Genomic DNA, 22,524 nt, shown 5'->3' with positions numbered 1-22,524 from the left:
GAAGGAAACATCTTAAAAATCCGCTTGCAACAAGTTAAAAATTTTGCGAACTACTTACCGCGATTGGGACGAGCCAGAAAGGACCGGTGTAGATGCTGTAATGTCTTCCCCATTTCGTTTGTTCCCGTGCTCTTTATAGTCACGAAAGCATCGTTTGCAACGAGTTGGCCAGCGAACCTGGGGATGAAAACCTAGGGGACATAACTGGTCCCCCTTAGCACTGGGAAATAGGTGCGACATCTCGTGAATCAATTAGCAGTTCTGTAATTAGATAGAAACATATACCAGTTATCTATGGTGCTCTTTACAGTTTTAAATGTAGCTTCTTGTATAAAATTTTTGTCAAGATTAAAACACATTTTTTGTTTAAATTATAAACTTTTCAACTTTAATGGACGATAAAATTAAAAATAGAATCTTGAAAACTAGAAAGAAACGCAGCAAAAAACATTGTGAACAGGCCATGACCGTGGTAACATTAAAAACGTAGCATTTTTCAAGAGCGTGCAATATAATTTGCAAATGAATTCTAATCTATCAACACTAATCATCTCAGAGCTGGAGACTATAAAGTCTTCAGTGAAACATACTACGTCACGTTCTAGGCTGCTACTCCCATTACAATTTGATATACACCCTCCTCCTTAATATTATTATACACACAGCACAATGCTCAAATTTAATTTTAAAAAGTATGCTATACTTTGAAACTAATCGATTATTTCAATTAATCAATTATCTTATGGTATGAATCGATTACAATTAGCAACTATGTGAAAATGATCTATTTAAAACTATTAATCGATCAACTGAAAAAATAACATTAATGGGCTGATCCAGCTAGCAACCTATATTGAGTGCTGTTATGAAGAAGCAGACGCTCACCAAAGAAAATATTCAGTTCTCCCATGAAGTATGAAATTTCAATAATGTGCTAATGAGTAATGAACTTAGGTATACTATCGATTGATGGCCAAACATATGTCATTATTTAAAAAAATTATAGTATTGATACCGTGTACATCTGAAATTTTGACAATTTTAAAATTAAACCGCACCTAGTTTGAAACTAAAACAATGTTTTATATTTTTTGACTAAATTAAATTCAAAACTTTTTGGGCTACTTAGTCTACATTATAATAACAATAATGAAAACAGTTGCTTTTCACCATCAATCAGATGCTAGTATTTCAACTATTACTTATAGTCTTCTTCAGTGTGAGACTGTTATGAACACTGAAGAAGACTATGAGTAATAATTTGAAATACTAGTATCTGTTTGATGGTGAAAAGCAACTGTTTTTCATTATTATTATTATAATGGAATTAGACGGAAGACGTCTGTCTTAACAGGATCAATAGCGTTTTGTTTTATAATTTCGAACGATTCTCAACCTGGGAGCCGCTGCTGGGGGTCCGCGAAGAAAAATATATTTTCCGACCGCAGATTGAAATTTTATGTCTTGTTTCCTAACAAACTGAAAATAACATATTGATAGCATACAAAATTGATGTACCGTGGGGGTCCGCAGCAACCCATGGCGATTTCTAAGGGGTCCGTGGTACGAAAAAGGTTGGAAACCGCTGGCTTAGAGATGTTACAAATACTTAGAGCAGTACGGATACTCAGACTGGATAATTCGGGAAAAAATAATTTTGAGTCCAGTAACGCTTATGATATGATGCGGATTTATTTTAAACTTAAGAGAACACCCGCTTAACCTGCTGCTAGTTTTAAAATTTTACGTTTTTTTTTGCTATAGAATTGTCAAACAAGCCGTGTGGTGTCCGGTGGGCTAAATTTTTTTCTGCTATTTCAGCCAAGAATAGAACCACTGGGAACCTGCTCCCATGTCGTAAGAGGCAACTAACAACATGCTTGGACTTCCTAGGTCAAGGTACTGATCTGTACCGATGACAACCTGGACGGACCTTAAGGTTCTGCATCACAGCCTCTATCCATTCTATATTGAGTAAATCACTGACATATAGTCACCTTTTCTGATTCGCTATTCCCGATTGTATACCAACGTTTTAGGTCTCTGCTGGCGGTTGCACTATAGCCGTAAAGGATGAAATCTAATTCTACACTAAGTAACAGCTTATATTAATATACTGGCTCTTCCACGCCAAGGTATAACTTTCAAAACCTTGGCTTTAAAGCCGTATTTAAAAAAAGGAAACATTCAAGTAGGATTTTTTTTTGAATTGGTCCAAGCTGAAGCTGTCGAATTACACAAAAAGTTTTTTGTGTGGCAAGAGATCTGTAGATGTGTCAAAATAAGCCAAGTTTTTTTTATTAAATCTGGAACCGTCCACCGACAAATCTACATTGACGAATTCCTCTAAAAGTGATTTCTTCAGGTCTCATGAAGGTCTGACACAAGCTTTGTACTACTTTTGCTTTCTTAAACAGCGGGAAAAATTTCATCATTCTTGAACTTCACTCTGTCAGAAAATGTAGGGCCATCGGAAGCTAAAACTTCGTAAAATCGCACTCTTGGCCCTTTCTTCAAAATCATCCAGTGCAGTACTCTGCGTCACTCTTTCGAGCATAAACCGCTCATATGGTAGTCGGTCTTTGCTAGTATTGCTCTTCTGCCATCCATTCTTCTTCTGAACCGCCGATGGATCAGGATCATATTTATTATATTTATTACGCATAATAAACATGTCGTTTGAAATTTGGTATTTAACCCAATTATGGAAACGTGTATGATAAGGAGAGTGGAGATGTCAACTTGTCATTAACCTTTCGTAGTGAATTTCTTCACATTCATTAGGGATATCTTTTATACTTTTTGTACGCTTTCTTTGTACTGCATACTTTGAAAATGATTATTGAAGTGTTAATAAGAAGCAATACGCCCGACGGCCGGCTGTTCGGAGTTCAATTTGCTCGTTTCGAATTCTCGGAAATTGATCGCGAATGACTTTGTACATTTTGCTAAGATCATATTGTCTATAGATGAATGGGCCTCTATTATATTCCACGCGGGTTTATCCTTTTATGGAACGCCACGCGGAAGAATAATTATTAAAATGACTATTCGAACGGCATTCATATTTCTACTTGAGGTCGCACACCTGAAAACTTTGATCTAAAATGAAAAGACAAAGCGTTAGGGACAACGCAAAAATGGTCAATTCCCCCCCCCCCCCCCCTTTTATCAGGCGAGCCATTCATTTAATAAATCTGCTTCGAAAGCTAATATCTTTGTATAATATGTAAGCAATAAAATGGCATTTAACCGTTGTGTGTCCGACGCGGTACCCGGGTACCTTTTTAAGTTTCAATTAATTAAATTCCTATGTTTTATCCATAGCTGGAAATTGAAATTTTGTGACATCTTAGAACTTCACTAAGTCAAGCTTTTGGGTTAATAATATTGTTGATATAGTAAGGGTGGGAGTGAGGAGGGGCTCCTGAATTTTTTTACTACGTAACAGGCCGACGTGGGTACCCGGGTACTCACAAAACTAAAATGCCCATAACTAAGGTAATATCCAACCGATTTCGATACTTTTGGCCGTTTTGGATTCAGGAACTCTTCCACTTTTGGACTTGGTAAAAATGATTCGGGTTACTTCATTCGGTTCCCGGGAATCCGGGTTTCCGGAAGCAGGTTCCAGTGCTGGGGTACTATTTGCGAACTTCAATGGAATACTAGCAATATGGGTATCAAAATTCTTGGAATTGCATCATTAGGCTGTATCTCGTGGTTTTGGAACCATTTGGTGATTTGACCCCGGAACGGATATTCCGGAGCAGGTTCCCGTGGGGCCGTGAGTGGCCATTCCATTCCAATTCCATTTTTCAAATTGCCATAGGGTCCCGCAACAATAAAAAACAGACTTCCGAGACAATTTGAAGAGTGTTGATACTCATATTGCTAGGATATTATTAAAATTTACAAATCATATCCTGTACTGGAACACTACTCCGGAAAATCCGGATTACCAAAAACCAGATCCATTATTCCGGTTCTACTGTACAGAATCAAAAAGTAGACGAGTTCCTGAATCCAAAACATCTAAAAGTGTCCAAATCGGTTAAAGGAAGCCATAGTTATGAGCATTTCAATTTGTGGGTACCCGGGTACCCTCGTTGGCCTGTTAAAGGTGTTTTTTTTGTTGGACACATAACTGTTAAGCTTACTCCAAATTAATTTTATTACAAAGCTACCGGTGTGATACGGAAAAATCAATTCAAATTTTAAAAACGCTTCTAATCGACCTAACAGTGTAATGAGACATTTATTATAACTGTTACCACACTCTTTGGATTATATATCGACTGAGAACATTTTGAACTGGATGTTTCACGATGTTTTGGGTAACAGAGAAACGCTCAAATCAGCATAGAAGAACGTCAGTGCTAGAAATCACAAAAGCTAAACCAAATCAATGGAAAAGCGCAAAAATGGTCATTAAAATAAACGGACAAACGGATTATTGCTACTGTTCTAATAATAACATATCTAAGTTCTTCAAGCAATGCATTGTGTAGGGGAAATTTAATTTTCCTAAAAGGGCTATAGGGTAGACGTGCCCTTATTCATCTCATTAGTAATGATGTCACACTATTTTGCCGATAACTCGGCTTACACTGATTGGATTGCGCTTAAATAGGTATCAACATCTTTGCTTCGTTCTTAAGAAGCAGATCAATAAAAAATCTGGCTTGGAAAATGTAAAATACTCGCGTTAGTGCGAAGCGAAAAGTTGAGTACAACGCACCCTTATTCATCCTACCATTTGAGCTAATGCGTTGAATAGAGATAGCAGACACTGCTCTAACTAATGTGTTCAAATGGGTAGGATGAATAGAAGTGCTAAGATGAATTAGGGCACAGTAACCCTATTTGTTGTGCTGGGTCAAAAAATCTAATTTTTTTTTGTGTCAATTTGAAATTCATACTATCAATAGCGTTTATTCAAATTTTCAACGCAACTGAGAACTAAGAATTGAAATTACAACTAAGAATTGAAATTATATCATGCTACCTCTGAAGTTCATGCGCGCATAGTTCAAACTTTAGTTCGATATCGACTTTTTCTAAAAGTGGCTTTCCAGTAGCATCTTTGATTTGAATTTTTATTGCTAACATAATGTCGAAGAACATATTACAGAACTCTCAAATATTATCAGGGGGAGATCATCATTACCGGAACTTTTTTTTCACGAAAATCTTCGATAGACTTCCATCACCCGCGCTAGTGCACTGGGTGCATGCTGTTCTGAAAACCTAGCTAAATCGTCTTAGGGTACCAGCGGGCCTCATTCAGAGCCATTTGCGGGATTTTCGGTGGTTTAAATCTGCAAGAATACTAAAAACTACACACCAAACAATCATTATCATTGACGTAATTCCCTCTCGCAGGTTGATGGGATTGACGGTATTGTAAAAATCATCAAGCCACAAAAGATGCAATAGAGTTATCTAAATATTAGAACCTTAGCTCTTTTTAGTTTCTATTTGCGTCAAGTTCTACTACTAGAGGTTAATTAATTCTCATGTTAATAATCCACTAATCATTATGACTACTCAGGATTTGATTTATATAAGAAGCCCGCTTCAAGATGTTGATTACAATACTCTGTTCTATACTTTTCCTCTCGTTACCAGCTCACAACCAAAAGTCAACCACTTAACAAATAAAAAATTGAGAAAGCATGTGCTATGTGTGGTGGTTGGTTATCCAAGTATTAGTAGTGTTTGAAGTACTATTGTATATTTGTCATGTGATTATCATAACTTCAGCTGTATATTGTACCTGTCGTCTAATCTATTACATCTCTCATCTATTGTCTTTGATCTGTTCTTTTCGATTCTTATACTGCCATTCTAGATCCTTCAGCTTCAGCTGGGTCAGTCAAAGATGACGCTCATGTCCACCAGATAACACGTTCCATGGCGATATGAGCGGGAACTACAGTTGATACTCACTCCCTTCTAGCATCGGAATTGCACACTGCAATTTAGTATCAGATTCACGCATCGATCAGGACCACACGCCAATATGTGAATGGTACCACGGTCACAGAATCCAGTGTATACACGCGAAGTCACATACACGCTAGCACACGCGAAAAACACTTTAACATACAAACACTTAAGCTCTTTGCGAACACCCACGCACACCTACGCCCGCGATCTCGCAAACATGATTACACCTTGGTGATAGTAAACATCTTAACACTCATAAATTCTCAAGCGGGAACCTATAAAAATGCCCTCGCGCACGCGATCACGAATCGGTCACGTCCGGAAGTCTGTTCGCGATCGTAGGAGCCTAGGTTCATGCCTTCAGCTGGACCAATTAAGAAAATATGCTCATACCTATTATACAACACGTCTCATGGCGACATGACCGTGAACCTTACCGATATAAGGGAACCCACTCTCTGCTAGAATCTGAACCGTACACCGAAAATTTAATATCAGACTCACGGTTCGCGCGACCATTCAAGAACACGTGCAAATATATTACAAAATCACGTCAGCATACATACGTGATTATCCAGGCAACCTCGCCCACGATCTCGCAAACATGACAACACCCCGGTGATAAGGTGTACGTCTCAGCACTCATTAACTTACAAACGCGATCGCAAGCGTCAACCTATAAATTCCCGCGCTCGCGCGATCATGAAACGGGCACGTCCGGAAGTCTCTATCCTCGGTACCAACCGTCCATGTCAATTAACAAAAAAAAATAAAATTGAAAAATTAAGAAAAAAATAACTCGACATGACCAGGAACTCTAGTGATATGGGGTAACTAACTCCCTGTCAGAATGTTCGTACACCGAAAACTAAGTATCAGAATGACGGTCTGCGTGGTCATCCAAGAACACACGCGAATATGTGAATGGCCACTGGGTTACAAAATCGAATTTATACACGTGAGCACACACGACAAACACTTCAACATACGAAGGCTTAAGCCCTTCGCGATCATCTACGCCCGGGATCGCGCAAACTGGTTAACGCTCCGGTAATAACGTGAACGTTTTAGTACTTACGAAGTGACTGGAAATCTTTACCCTCCATTCTAGCAACTTAGGTCCATACATTCAGTTATACCAATCAAAAAATAAAGCTCATATCCACTAGACAACACGTTCCAAGGCGACATGACTGGGAACACTAGTGATATGGCAGAACCTTCTTTCTTCTTCAATCTGAACCGTACACGAAAAATTAAGTATCAGATTCATGATCGCGCGCGGATTGATCATTCCAGAACACACGCGAATATGCGAAAGGCATACGGTTTTAATATAAAATTTATACACGCGATGTTACATACACGTTAGCGCACGCGGCATACAAACGCACACGCGATCGAATACGTTAACGTACAAATGCTCGAGTCCTTCACGATGATACACGCGATCGCGAAGTCCCTACACCCCAACCCGCCCGCAACTTGACGTTTAGCCTAAGTCGCTTGAAACCACCGCGTTTCCAATGATGTCGCCACCATAGAACGCCGTCCACTAATTGCGATACTGTAAATTTCTATCCGAGAAAATAATTTCGTGACGTCTTTTACGAATTTGTTTTCATCATTTACATTCGGAAGAGGTAATCAAGATGATTATTTCAAAACAGCGTAATAATTTAATATAAATCCAAACAAGTTAAGGATTACAAATCCTGCCGAATGTAAAATATAAAATGCATGATTTATTTTGAGTGCGCTTCTAGTGTAAGCTTTTTCCACTCCCATTATCCTTGAAATATCTTTCGCATATGACAATTCTCGAAAGTTTGTCGTTAATCTTTAAAAACATTTAGTTTTGTGATTATCATTTTTCATTTCGCATTTGACAAAGGCAGGATTGACCTCGATTGTTTATTTCTGACAGCATAGCATCTAACTGATAGGTGCTGCGACATGTACAGTGCAAAGGTTTCCACGAAATTCAGAAGTGAGAACAGTTCATTTTTTATCGGAGAAGAAGAAAAACAGTCCAGTATCATTGTGTGTGTTGTTTACATTGCAATACAAATATTACTACCTAATATATTAAGACTAAATGAAGGTGCTCACTAACTAGTATAAGCACCGCTTGTTTGTATGCTGATGATTCCAAAAAATCATGAATCATTTAAAAATAATGCCTCGGAATAAGGTGCATTATTTTTATAATACAACAACACCACACGCCCAAAAGTCTTCAAAAATGAATTATCGAAAGTAAAAATAAAAATGAACAAAATAAATTTCACTGTGAACAAGTTTACGCTTTTTTAGAAATTGCTCTTGAATAAAGATTGATCCGCCATTTTAGACCCAAAAAAGTGGTTTCAACGATTTGTATAGGAGCTGTCAAGTTGTTCCCCCTCTGCTACGCCCGCACCTGACCTGAACCGTACAATGAATATCACATTTAGATTCACGGCCCGCTACAATTGGCCTAAAGCAGTGTTCCGGTGGGTACCATTGTCTGTCTCGTCTACAGCTCCAGTAGGACCACTCTCGAAAAAAAAATCATTGACGTAATCGCAGGTATGGCAGAATTCAACAAACCGTAATTCACGAAATGACGAAATATAACTGTGTTCCGTTTAATTTTATATGAAACATATGCTTTACATGCGCAATGACATAAAATTACCCTTACTGCTATTCAGAACAAACGCTATATATAGAGTAAATTTACATGATTTACGAAATGTCATGTAAAATTAAAATCAAACGTAAAGCTACGCTCTTTTTGCTGCTCGTATATGTCAGGGTCACGAGACGTAAATTTACCCGATTTTTTCTAGGTGTGTAATTTCTATTCTGTAATTTTCAGTTCAGCAATTCGAGAGATCGTGCTCACTGCAAGCCATGACAAGTGAACTGCCTTGTGGAGTGACGGTCACTACTCCGTTTATTAAGAAATAATTCAATGAAAAATTTTCAAATATTTTATAATTCTCATAACCTTAATAGGGAGAGTTTGTTTAATAAGCTTTTGTAATGTTGTGTAGAGAAAATGCTGAAAATTCCTGTATTTTCTTAATCCCTTAAACCCTTAAGTATACCAATTAATTTAGGATACCATTTTAACATAAAATATCGCACGATCGGGAAAAGGTTCACCAAATTTTGGAAGAAGTCGATAAACTACCAAAAGTTTGGTGTAGTTCGATGCAATTGAAAAAAATGTCCTCAAAAAAGGGATGTACCTATTAATGTGGGACACAGTGAATAATAAATACAATAAAGACTTGTTTTTATAAGCCCTATGGTGTATTTTAAGCTGACAAAATGGGGACATTGAATAAATCAGGTCATTTTTTTTCTTTCTTTTTAATAAATTGAAGCTGTTAAAATATTCTTCTTTAGTCCCTTGATGTAGTCTCATAACTATTTCTGAATATTTAATATAAATTTCCCTAAAGTGGTCTTCCAGTGTAAAATTTGAAGTAGATTAACTATTTTTTGCATATTTGCATCTTTGAGATGAGGAAAATATTCTCAATAAAGGATTTACTCCAATTCAGACTTGTTGGTCTGCTAGAGCCCATAAAACATATTTTCATATGAGGCTGACACATCGGGGGCTGATCAAATAGGGTCTTCACTACATTATAAAAGATAGACAGTATTCGAAAAAGTTTATTGTAGAAGAGTGTAGAACGACTTTGTTTCGACTTACATAGGGGTAGCGGCGTAGCCAGAAATTCGGGTTTGTTGTGGTTTGATGAAAATCGAACTCACTGCCAAAATGGCATAATTCCGAAACCGCCATCTTTGAAGCTTTAAAATTATGGAGAATTATATTTTCAAAAATAGGTGCTGTCTTTGTGTCTTAAGCGAATTTGTTGAGACTATCTTTTAAAAGAACTTTGATGAAGGCACGAAAACTACGTGTAGAGAGTATATCGAGTTATAAAATATTTTTGAAACGTTCTTAAATATATTTTTTTCTAAAATAAATTTTTATCGTGAGCTTCGTGAACTCAAGCTTTAAATAAAATGTAAATTTTATTGTTTATAGACAGCGGAAGAGATTTATCATAAACAGTAAAATAATAATAGAAGCCTAAATCCTGAACATATGGAGCCTTCATGTCTTCAAGAAAGTTGTTTTCAATAGCATTCTCGTAAACTTTACTGAAGGCATTAACTCTGGGATTGACCGCCAAAATTATTGTTTTACGTTGTTAAATTCTTCGAAAATACTATACCTCCAAAATTAGCGGTTTCGAAACAATGTGCTCTTGACCTTAAATTATTGTTTATTTTACCTAAACATATGTTGGCGTCGGCTGTATGATAATGAGTTATGTTCTATCAAAGACCATGCGGTAGACTTGGGTGCAATGCCGACTCCTATTTAGCAGAAGGCAAAGGACTCTTCGAATTTCCTTTCGATCATGTCCATATGAGCCTGCCTAGTCCTAGTTTTCCGTTCTAAGTTTATAAATGATTCGCTCTAGAATACGTATCAGTCTTTCAATTTCATTGCTTTCGTTTCTCTTAGTCTTAAATTTGCCGAAAATAGCCAACAAAATCGATACAGTAGAACCTTGCGGAAATTGAAACATAGTAACGTATGTTTATTTTACCTATACATATGATTATTATTTTACTTATACATATGATTGATAATACAAGAAAAATCAAATGCTCATAAAAATCGATCAAAACCTGCTAGAGTCAAGCGGAAAACGCATTTTTCCAAAAATTTCCGTCTAATTTCGGAAAGTATTATTCTCATTATTAATCATATTACGTTTTCGTCTCAACTTTACGCATTCCCAAAATAAAAACCTGTTTTAATCCACCTAGCGGTGCAATTGTGCCTTTCTCATTTCTCTAAACTATGGCACGGAGGCTTTTTATGTTCAACATAATTGTGGAAATGTCCATTACATTCTTAGTACACTTTGCACTTATACACAATGGCTTGCCAGCCACGAACTTGATGAGCTACGCGTCGACGGTGAAACACTTGAAACAAAAAAATATCGTACTTCATTAGCCTAATCAGCATTAGATCAATGTTATCTGCTTGCTAACTCAATTTGTCATGCGGGGGTGGGTATGTGAGGAGGGCGAAAGTCCCATGAACGAACGACTCCCCAGCTTAAATTGGTATGCTTTGTGATTTAGTGGTGGTTTAAAGATGATGGGGTTGAAGGGGAGGAGTATGAGGGCTGGATGGGGTGGTGGTCTGAGGGGTGATTTAAGAAGATTTTTAAGGGAGGGGAGTGAACAGTAGAGGGGGGGGGTGTAACCCCTCTCCTTAAATCATCAACTACGCCCCTGTTAAAATCCAGAAACCTTATGCGAGTCAAAAAAAAATTGGCCGGGATTAGCTTCACGTTTTTCAGAGTGATTGCATAACCTTTCTATATGAGAAAGGCAAAAATGTGCCAAAATCCAAAAAAGTGAATCGTCGTCAAATTTTTTTTCGAGTTTGCATCAAATCTCGACGTTTCATGCACCTTGAAGACATTTAGCATCAAAAATAAAAATTCTATTTTTTATTTTTCCTATAGCTTATATGAGAAATTTTTGCGTGGCCGCATTCTTAAACCCGTAATTCCGGAACCAGAATTCCGATCGATCCAAAATTCAATAGCAGCCGATGTGAAGGCAAATCGGTCCAGCCATCTCTGAGAAAAATGAGTGACATTATTTGACACATACGCACATACATACACACACACATACAGACTTTTTCCGATCTCGACGAACTGAGTCGAATGGGATATGACACTCGGCCCTCCGGGCCGGGATTAGCTTGACGTTTTTCAGAGAGATTGCATAACCTTTCTATATGAGAAAGGCAAAACATGTTATGCAATTTTCCGGTGAGCAGTTCTATGTTTCATAGACATTAAATCAATTTCAGCTTGGCATCCTATTATTGAAAATTGACCCTAATCCATGTTTCGGTACATCCCTTCTCTTCCCAAGCTCAGTAGGGTGTTTTCATGCATGTATTTGAAATTTATGTGATCTACTTATCTACTGTGAGGTCACGACCAATAGATCAGCTACAGATCAGGATTCCATACTAAAAAAAATTCAAAAGTCCTAATGATGTTTGAAATAGTAGGTTATCAATGTACTGACCTATAATTATTATTGTAATATTAAATTTAATCAGCCTGCATCAATAATTTTTTTATTTTTTTGGTTCGGGAGGAGGGGTGAACCCCCAAAACTTCCTCTTGGCTACGCCGCTGTCTGGAGTTATCTGTTTCGCTACTCATTTGCCGAGATATGTTCCAAATCGATTCAATGGTTATAAGCTAGAAAATTTGCAGTCAGAAGGTTCGCGCAAATGATTTTTTTTTTGCGCCGATAAGTGATCAAGTTCCATACAGACAGCTTGGAATTGTTCGGTGGTTATTTCTAGCGCTTGTAGATAGAAAAATGAAATACGAAATTCGTTTTATCGAAATAATATTTGGCTTATTCAAATAGATTATTACGACAAAGGGCAATCCACAAACAACAATCCATAACTTTTGAAGTATTGACGATATATATTTGGTATCTTCTGTAAAGTATGAGCTACAAATTTGCTGAAAGCATCATTTCAATACAATCACTTAAAAGAACATTTATGAGAATATCTCACTGCTAGCAAAAACACAATATCAAAATAAAGTGCATATTGCATCCATCAAATTCTCCGAAGATACTATTGACCTGAAATTAGCCGTTTTGGCGTTAATAATAGATTGCATGCTTTTAATAATGATCTGATTTCAACAATCTCTAGTTCGTTTGAAAGGGATTCGTATAAGCTATCTGAAGATATATGAAGTGTTTATATATGTTGTCAATTTCAACAGTAATTTCCAAAAGCTGAAAAAACCCTTTTTTACACATTCAAACATCCATATCTTAAAAACTAAACATCAGAGTCAAAAACAAATTAATAGCGTTATGTCTGGGTGTTGGGTCTTTCATTTGAAATTGGTTTGTATAAGATCGGTTCAGCCGTTGCTGATAAACACGAATGAGTGTCCATTACATACACACACATAGACATAGACACATAGACATGTCCCAAATCGGCGATCTGTGTCGATTGGTAGATCTCGGCTCTGCGGGCATCGAAAAAAATAAGCGAATTCTATAGGGGAACTGGGGGTAAGACGGACATATTAGGGATATGTTACAAAAATCAACAAATATTTATTTTTTAATGAACTTGAAAACGATGAAATATTTGCACTCTTTCCAGACTGCGGGTGAAACGGACATATGGTGGGGGTAAGACGGACATATTGCAGAAATGATGATCACAACACAAAATATTAAAATTTACTGTTTCTAACGGATGTTTTGAATAGATTGTGGTTCTTCTTAATATATACGTTCAATTCGAGGCGAAAGAAAACGTTTTGGGGTTCGACTTAGAGTTGAAGCAAATTTTGCATTTTAGAATATTGTTTTTGCCGTTGTCATACAGAAAGCTATACAATCAGTTCCATCGATCAGTCACAATCACTTATACAAAACTGGAAAGTTATATATTGAATGCGTGATTGGTAACATCAGTTCCTCGATTACACACAGCCAGAGTATGGGAAGTCACTAAGTCGTCTACCTTTTCCAGGTTCTAGGAATTCCGTATTTAGCCTCGGTCACATTAACGTACATCCAGCAGTCTACTGTATGTGAGACTTCAACTTACTGGAGGGTTCTCCACGTTTAACTGCTAGAGTTTCGTTTCTACACGCGAGACATTCATATAAGGTTCAATCAATAGAATTAATCAAAACTGTCCGTCTTGCCCCACCAGTACACATATTTTTTAAACTTTTATACTTATTCACGCATAAATAAACTTACCTGTTATTTTCCACGCAGATGTCACTTAAAAGTTACTTTATCGAAATAACGGAAAAAATCCTCGAAAAAATTGATTTTTTTCCTCGATAAACCTTAAAATCGGAAATTTGAAAATTATATTCACACGAAGCTGCACTACTGATTATCAATATTTGCTTAAATTGTGCACGTTTAGCAGTATTCAAGGCCTACTAAGTGTTTCAAAATTCAAGGCTATCCATAATGATAGGGTACACATACAATACAATTGAAGTTTTAATGTTATATCCCTAAAATAACCATGTGTCCGTCTTACCCCACCTGTCCGTCTTACCCACAGTTCCCCTACATTTCTTTTATAAGAAATGTAAAACGAGTCATAAATGCATTATTGGTTATCATTGAAGACCGTCATAAAATTTTTGCGAAAAGTTTCTATATATCTATGATTTGGGAGCCTTAAACCTATACAAACATATTTCAGAAAATGTTTAATTATATTAACAGGTTTATTTTCATGAGGTAAGTGATACAATTGCGTGGAATGTATCTTGATTGAAAATTTAGCATATTCAGCCGCATCCATTTTCAATATTCAGTGACGCAACTCAAAAGGTCAAACGAACTAACTGCCCATTCATTCAATGCAGATTTTCGTGCAGCAATGAATCCAATGCATCTAAGTAAACCCCGGGACCACTGCTTTTAATTCCATTCAGATATATGAATTTTCCATATATATATACCGGTACAATACCTTAGAGGTTAAAAATCTATTGAAATGGACATCAAATTACTTTAACTTTCAAGTCTAGATCACTCATGGCCAATCAATTCTTTGAATATATTGTCCACTGTCGACAATAGCGAAATCCCTGAAAAAAGTAAGTTTATCCACATATCTTCGGTTACAGCGCATCAACATGAAATTAAAGGTAAATGAATGTACTTTCGGTCAGCCGAAAATTTTGTTTCGATGCGACTAATGGTTCTGACGTTATTTACGAATGTTGAATTTTTTCTTAATATTTCTACATTTTTTAAAGAATATTGAGCATTTGTTCAACATTTTGTGAAGGGATAAATCATCGAATGATTAGTATACGATACTGCATGTAAAATTTACATGTGTCATACAGAAAATAACTCTTCTGATACAAAATTCTTTGTAAATTAAATCCTCGCGAGTCAACAAGTTCATGTCTTGAAACTGGTCAACTATGTTTTGTACAATGTTAATATAAACTTTATGAATTTCTACGTATATGTGATACGAATACATACGTCAAGTATTGTACTAATAATTTATTTTCCCTACTAGAACATCTATTTGAGTTCTTATTTTGAAATTATGTAGGATATCGAACACGATTTATTTTAGGTTCAAAATCAAGTCTGAACTTCAGAATTTGAAGAACGTAGAATATTTCGCAATTACACTTAGATGTCTTAAGCAATGTATTCTAGTATATTGAAGTTTTGTGGGCAAGAGCAGGAAAATCGGTACGTCGCAGAAGCCGATGTGCATCCAATATAATTTCAAAACACAATAGATGTTTTAATAACGTAAAATAAATTGTTAGTAGAACAAAACGTGATGAAAAAACTAGTTAGACCATTTAAAGTTTTGTGCCGTCATAAGCTTACGATATGTATATCAGTGCATTGTGTAGAGTTCAGTTTACACCGTATTTTGTACATATACGATTCTGTATGACACATGTAATATTATGCGTAGGGGAGACCGAGGAAAGTTGAAACAATTTTTTGGTTTTTTTTATAAATCAACAAAAACTGTCATTCGATGATTGCTTATTTTTAAATTTTTTACTTCTGTTTGTGCTTTATCAAATTACATCAGAATTACAGGTATTAATCAATAACAAAGCATAAATATATTGATTTTTGTAACAGTGTTCTCTTTGTTTCAACTCTCCTCATACCGTGGTAAGTTGAAACAGCAATGAATGTGAGTTGAAACAAGTAACCAATTACTTCAAATATTATCAAAACGTTTTCTAAAGCATCAAATGTTACAATTGTGTCATTTTTATTCGTTCACATTAAGATAATTCCTGAAAATGACATGCATTCTTATCATTATTTTTCACAGTGTCTATGTAAAAACTGGCGCTTGTTTTGAAAATTAATGTTAGATTTTGGTTACAAATGCACTTATTCCAACAGTAGGGGAGACTGAGGAGGCTTGCTCCCCGGGGAGACTTGATCCTATCATCGTAACTCAAAGGCGGTTAAGAAAACATTAATCGAATATACTAGGAATATTGTTTTCGGATGTTATGACGCACCCTTGTGCATGCAATAACTACGAAGTAAAGCAAAGTTTATTGAAACATACATATTCTAAGTTTTTCGACTGTTTTTTCGAGAAACATTCCAACAAAATCTGTATGTATGTGCGTGTCACAACTACAAATAATTTTAGTTGAACCAACTAAAGCCACTTAGAATTTCAACCCACAAGCTTTTCTAATCAGCATTGGTTTTAGTTCATCCAGCTAATTTTATTTATTACACTGTTAAAACAACTGAAGTTGCTTTGAATTGTATTCAACAAGCTTTTTGTTTTTACTCTGACTCTAGTCAATGTAGCTAAATATATTGTCGCGCTTACAATAAAATCTCACATTGCGGGCGTCTGAAAGGCACATCAAATATAGCCGCAGTTGCTCCGCAAGCAGATTTCAGTGGAGCTTTATTTTTCTGCCAGCTGTGTGCTGTTCGAAAGCTTCAAGGAAAAAGCTGCCTATAAATTTATATAGGCGGCTGTCACGCGCCTATCTCAATTGAGCTTTCATATAATCGCATATCGAGCGATTATCCTGCAAGGCACAATATCATTCACGTAGTTGAAACAACTAAAGCTATTTCGAATTTTGATCCACAAGTTTTTTGAATCAGTAATGATTTTAACTGATTCAACTAAATTAAATAATGATACTGTTGAAACAACCAAAGTTGCTTTGAATTTTAATCAACAAGCTTTTTGGTTTTAAGAATGACATTATCTAATTTAGCTAAATATATCATTCACATTCACATAATAGCTAAAGCTACTTTGAATTTCAATTCACAACCTATTTGAATAAACAATTAATCTAGTTGATCCAACTAAATATATGCATTGAAAGTTTGGGTGTTGACTGACTGACAGCATCATTCCATTTCTTATAAAAGAAATGTATAGAATTCGCTTAAACTTTCAAGATTGTCTTCCGAGGAGGGCCGAGTCTTATATACCAATCGACTCAGCTCGACGATTTGGGACAATGTCTGTGTGTGTAACGGACAAACTCTCATTCGTGTTTTTCAGCAATGGCTGAACAGATCTTATCCAAACCAATTTTAAATGAAAGGCCTATCACCCAGACAGAATGCTATTAAATGGTTTTTGATTCTGATGTTTAGTTTACAAGATATGAATGTTTGAAGGCGCAAAAATCGCGTTTTTTGCAGTTTTTTTTAAATTTGCTGCCGAAATCGACTACGCAACTAACAGTTTATATATTTTCAGAAAGATTATATGAATACCTTTCGAACGAACTATAAATTGTTGAAATTGGACTACTATCAAAAGATATTTAACATTAAATGCGGACAAAAGATTTTTAGCATTTCCCATAGCCAGAAATAAGACACAAAACATTCAATGTATTATTAGCGCCAAAACGGATAATTTAAGATCAATAGTATCTTCGGAGAATTTAAGGCACACAATATGCCCTTTTTTGGTATTGAGCTTGAGCTTGTGCGACCACCCCTGGCTGCTACTCCGTTATCGATCTGGACTAACTGAAGTTGCACAGAGAATAAGTAGATCATTATGCTTGGGAATAGCGAAACATCTTTCAATGTGCAACTCCTGGTAATCCTAAAGTATTGATCAATACCGGCGCCGGCCAGGCCCGAACGTAGATCGCGGAAGGAATGGTTAGTCCGATACTTGCTTTTGCTAGAGGCCGTATATACTACGGCGCACTCCACAAGTATTACAGGAGGAGGATATTTTTGTTAGTAAGAGTATAGAAGTTGGATCACTTCTTCTTTACCGACCCCAGAGAGGTGACTTCACTATCTGGACTAGATATCGATCCACCAAATTCATAGACCGGGGACCAACGGCTTTACTTCCCTTCCGAAGGAAGACGTGACCACAGATTTTTTCACCTCAGAAAACTCCCAACGACCTCGGCTGGAATTGAACCCAGGCAAATTGGAATGAGTGGCGGTCACGCTTACCACTCAACCACCGGCGCCGTCTCAATATGCCCTTTTTTGGTATTGTGATTTTACTGATGAGTTCCCCTAAGAGTGAGATATTTTCATGATTTTTCTTGGAAGTGGTTGTATTGAAATAATGCCTTCAGCAAATTTGTAGCTCTTACTTTTGCGAATAACTTTACTGAAGACATCAAATACATATTTCGAATACTTTAAAAGTTATGGCTGGTTGTTTGTGGCTTACCCTTTGTCGCCTATTTATTGTTGAATATAATCCATTTAAATGAGCCAAATATTATTTCGATAACACGAATTTCGTATTTCATTTTCCTATCGAGAACCGCTAGAATAACCACCGAACAATTCCAAGTTGTCTAGATGGAACTTTATCACTCATCGGTGCAAAAATTTTCATTTACGCGAACCTTCTGACTTATAACCATCGGATCGATCTGTAACATATCTCGGAAAATGAAAAGCGAAATGAATAACTGCAAGCAGTGGTGTAGCAAAGAGGATGCTTTGGGGTTTAACCACACCCCCACTCACCCAAAAAAATTGGACAGGAACTAAAAATTTATTGATGCTGACTGATTTAATTCAATATCACAATGATAATTATTTGATCAGTACATTGATAATCTATTGTTTGAAACGAGGACCTTTGAAAAATTATCAGAATGCAATTCTGATCTGTAACTGATCTATTGGTCATGATCTCACAGTTGTCTAATAACAATACTTGCCTAAAAACATTCCAATAGAAACTCATTCCAGAGTTCTGAAATCAATCATAATCATAATCCTAATTTCCTAGCATATTGGCTTCAGATTGTAAGGGGTGTACTGTAATTTAGATTAAGGTCTTTTTTAATAGGAAGCGAAACTGGAATTGCTTTACTGTCTATGAAACTTAGAACTGCTCGTCGAAAAATTGCATAGCTTCCAACATTTGCTGAAAATGTTTTTATTTTGGAAATGCGTCGAGTTGAGATGAAAACGTTATAGAATTAATAACGAGAAAACTATCTTCAAAAAGTAGGAGAATTAATGAAAAATGGCGTTTTCCATTCCGCCAATTTCGCAGGTTTAGTATCTTCGATGAATTTTGATAAAATAATTTTGGCGTTATATCCTCCAAGAAGTATTTAAGGCGAATTTACTCTTTAAACAAATTTAGTTCCAGACTTAATGTCTTCAGTAAAATTTTGGGGAGTGCTAACCACTTTGTTGAAGACATGAAGGCTCCATGTGTTCAAGGTTTTAACATATTTTAGGCTATTTCTACTTAATTTTATATTAAATTATGATTTTACTGTCTATGATAAATCTCTTCTATTGTTTATAAACGATAAAACTTACTTTTTATCCAAAGCTTGAGTTTGTGGAGCTATTGTTATTTTAGAAAAACCTAGATTAAGGAACACTTCGTAAATATCATTTTATAACTCGATATACTCCATATACGTAGTATTCATGCCTACAATAAAGTTGTTTTAAATGAAAGTCTCAACAAATTCGCTAAAGATATGAACTCTTACAATTTTTTGAAAAACTGATTCTCCATAATTTTAAAACTTCAAAGATGGCGGTTTCGTAATTATGCCATTTGGACAGTAAGTTAGATTTTCACCAAATCCACACCAAACCGAATTTCTGACTACGCCGCTGACTCCAAGCAAGTAGAAATAAAGTCGTTCTCCACAAGAAACTTCTTCGAATACTGCCTATCTATTATAATACAGTGAAGACCTGATTCGATCAGCTCCCAATTTTATCAGCATCATATGATAATATGTTTTATGGGCTATAGTAGACAAACATGGCTGAATTTGAGTAAATCCTTTCTTGACCATGTTTTCCTTTTCTTAAAGATGCAATTATGCAAAAATAAAAAATCAATTGTTTTAAATTTTTGCGCTAGAAGACTATATTAAATAATCAGAAATAGTTATTAGACTACATCAAGGTAAGAAAAGTATATTTTAACAGATTCAGTTTATTGTGAAGAAAAAAAATGTCGCGATTTAGTCAATGTCCCCATTTAGTCAGCCTAAAACACACCATGGAGATGATAAAAACGGGTCTTTATTGTATTTATTATTCACAATAATAGGTAAATCCCATTTTCTGAGAATATTTTCTTTCAATTGCATCGAACTACATCAATTTTTAGATAGTTTTCAAGGGGTTATTTTATTGACTTTCAAAATTTGGTGAACCTATTCCCATTCGTGCGATAGTTTATGTTACAAAAGGTATCCTAAAATAATTGGTATAGTTAAGGGTTTATATGTTGCAGACAGAGAAAATTCATAAATTTTCAGCTTTTCCTACACAATATATTACAAAAGCTTCTAAAATAACTGTTCCTAATAAGATTATGTAAATTATAAAGTCTTTGAAAAGTTTTAATAGAAATGACGGAAGGTTATCGAAAAGTTTCGTGAAAAAGAAAATTCCAGCAATGATAATGATTTTCCCTGAAGAGTTTCGAGAGTTTTTTATTTGTTCTTTAGCATTAGGATTAGGGATAATAATTCAGATCAAAGATACTACTGGAAAGTTATTTTTAGAAAAAGTCGATAACGAAGTAAAGTTTGAACTATGCACGCATGCACTTCAGAGGTAGCGAGATATCAAGAGCTAAAATTTCTTTGCTTAGTTCTCAGCCGCGTTTGGAATTTGAGTAAACGCTATTGAGTATGATCTACAAATCCATTCGAAAATTTGTTTTTCGTATTTTTTGACTAGCACAACATATATAATCCCTTAAGGAAAATTCAGTTTTCCCTACACAATGCATTGATTGAAGAATTTATATATGTTATTAACGGAGCATTAGCAATAATTCGTTTGCATTTCTGTTTTATGAGTCATTTTTCCGCTTTTCTATTAAATTGGTTTAACCTTTGAGATTTATTGCACTGATATTGTCCTATGCTAATTTGAGCGATTCTCTGAGTCTTGCCACTATCCCATGTAGTATGTGTTATCAAAAACATCGCGAAGCATAAAGTTCTAAATGTTCTCAATCGATATAATACTCGAAAAAAGCGATAAGAGTTATAAGAAATGTATCATCACACTGTTAGGTGGATTAAAAGCGTTTTTAATGTAGAATACATTTAAGGTTTCAATATAGGGGTCCCGTTTCAAAATATCGGCTGCGGCGCCGCGTCAGATTTTGAACGTTAATAACTTTTATCATACTTAACAGAATGATTTGATTTTTAGACCAATTTGTTGCAAATATGTTCCTCTATGCTGTATTAAAATTTGAAGTATGTATAACATGTACTAATAACAAAAAAATGTGTTTTGAAAAATCTTTCGAAAACGACTCGGAAAAGTGAAAATTTTCAGCCCATCCCGCACAGAGCCGTCGTTATGGTAGACCAACCGAACAATAAAATAATGAAAAGTTTATATATAGGTCCATTACATGTTTGTTCGTATGGTTATTCGCATTGGGTTGCTTGACGAGAGCACTTGGTGGGGGAAAGACGGCATATTCCTTTGGTTAGGCCATTAGAAGCCGGACGGAAAGGAAAGGCTCATGCACGGCACGAGAACGAGCGAGAAAGTGATAGTAGTGCATATTAGCGCGATTATATAAATATCTGTCGGTCGGTTTTTCTCATCATTCGTATTCATTCAAGCACTAGCAAGCAGCCAGTCCACCGAAGAAAAGCAGTCGGCGATGACGACGGCGGAAAAAGTGCCCCAGCTACTGGTGACTCATCGCAACCCGATCAGGAACTGTCGCCCTGCAAGAATTTCGCCCCAACTAAAGGGCAACAGAGTAGGCTATCGTTCCAGCGTCTGGGTCGTGAGATTGTGCAGGACTGCAAAGTCGAGCTACGCTTACAAAGCTCAGTCGTAATGATGCCCCGAGAAGCCAACGATGCCTACTTGGTCGGTTTGTTCGAGAATGCAAAATAGTGCTTTCTAGCTCACCGTGTCCGCGGGGAGTGCGTCTGAATTATGCTCCCGCAATAAAACAATAAACGGTTCTTTACAGGACCAATTAATTGTGTTCTAATAAGAGTTAAACTGAAATTTACATTTTATGGTGTATAACAAATAATTTTCAGAAAGCAATATAAGAAATACGATGTGTGGAAAGAAAGAAAGAGAATTTAAATTATCCTCTCGCTCGTTTTCGTGCACTGCTTTTCCATTCCTTTCTGCTGCTACTACCATCATAACTAAAACGAATGTGCGTGTTCCCCCACCATCTCATGGCCAGTGTTGCCACAATTGCATGTCGCTATAACAATTTGAATTATTTTATTGATCCTCTCTAGTATTGATAAAATATAGAACATGCAAAGTACACTAGTCGCATGCTTTTATTCGAACTTTTTGGCAGCCTCCGTTGATTAACTGCATAAATCGATTTGTTTGTGCAGCTCCTTGCTAGTAGCAAACTAAATAGCCTTTATCAGCGCTAACAAATAAAACAAAAGAATT

The 22,524-nt window shown here is 36.0% G+C and overlaps 1 protein-coding gene across 7 annotated transcripts in view; it reads right to left on the bottom strand.

Annotated features, from left to right (window-relative positions):
- LOC131681617 (myosin-2 heavy chain) overlaps nt 1-22,524 on the bottom strand; it is a 38,258-nt gene that overhangs the window by 11,545 nt on the left and 4,189 nt on the right. For all 7 annotated transcript variants that reach the window (XM_058962518.1, XM_058962522.1, XM_058962523.1 and 4 more), the window contains one exon: nt 59-261. In XM_058962518.1, the coding sequence (XP_058818501.1) occupies nt 59-240 (182 nt within the window). In that variant the 5' untranslated portion in view covers nt 241-261. The remainder of the gene's footprint in view (nt 1-58; nt 262-22,524) is intronic.

This window comes from Topomyia yanbarensis, chromosome 2 (genome assembly GCF_030247195.1).
Source record: "Topomyia yanbarensis strain Yona2022 chromosome 2, ASM3024719v1, whole genome shotgun sequence".
Classification (NCBI taxonomy): Eukaryota; Metazoa; Arthropoda; class Insecta; order Diptera; family Culicidae; genus Topomyia; species Topomyia yanbarensis.
This window is presented reverse-complemented; position numbering and strand designations above follow the sequence as displayed.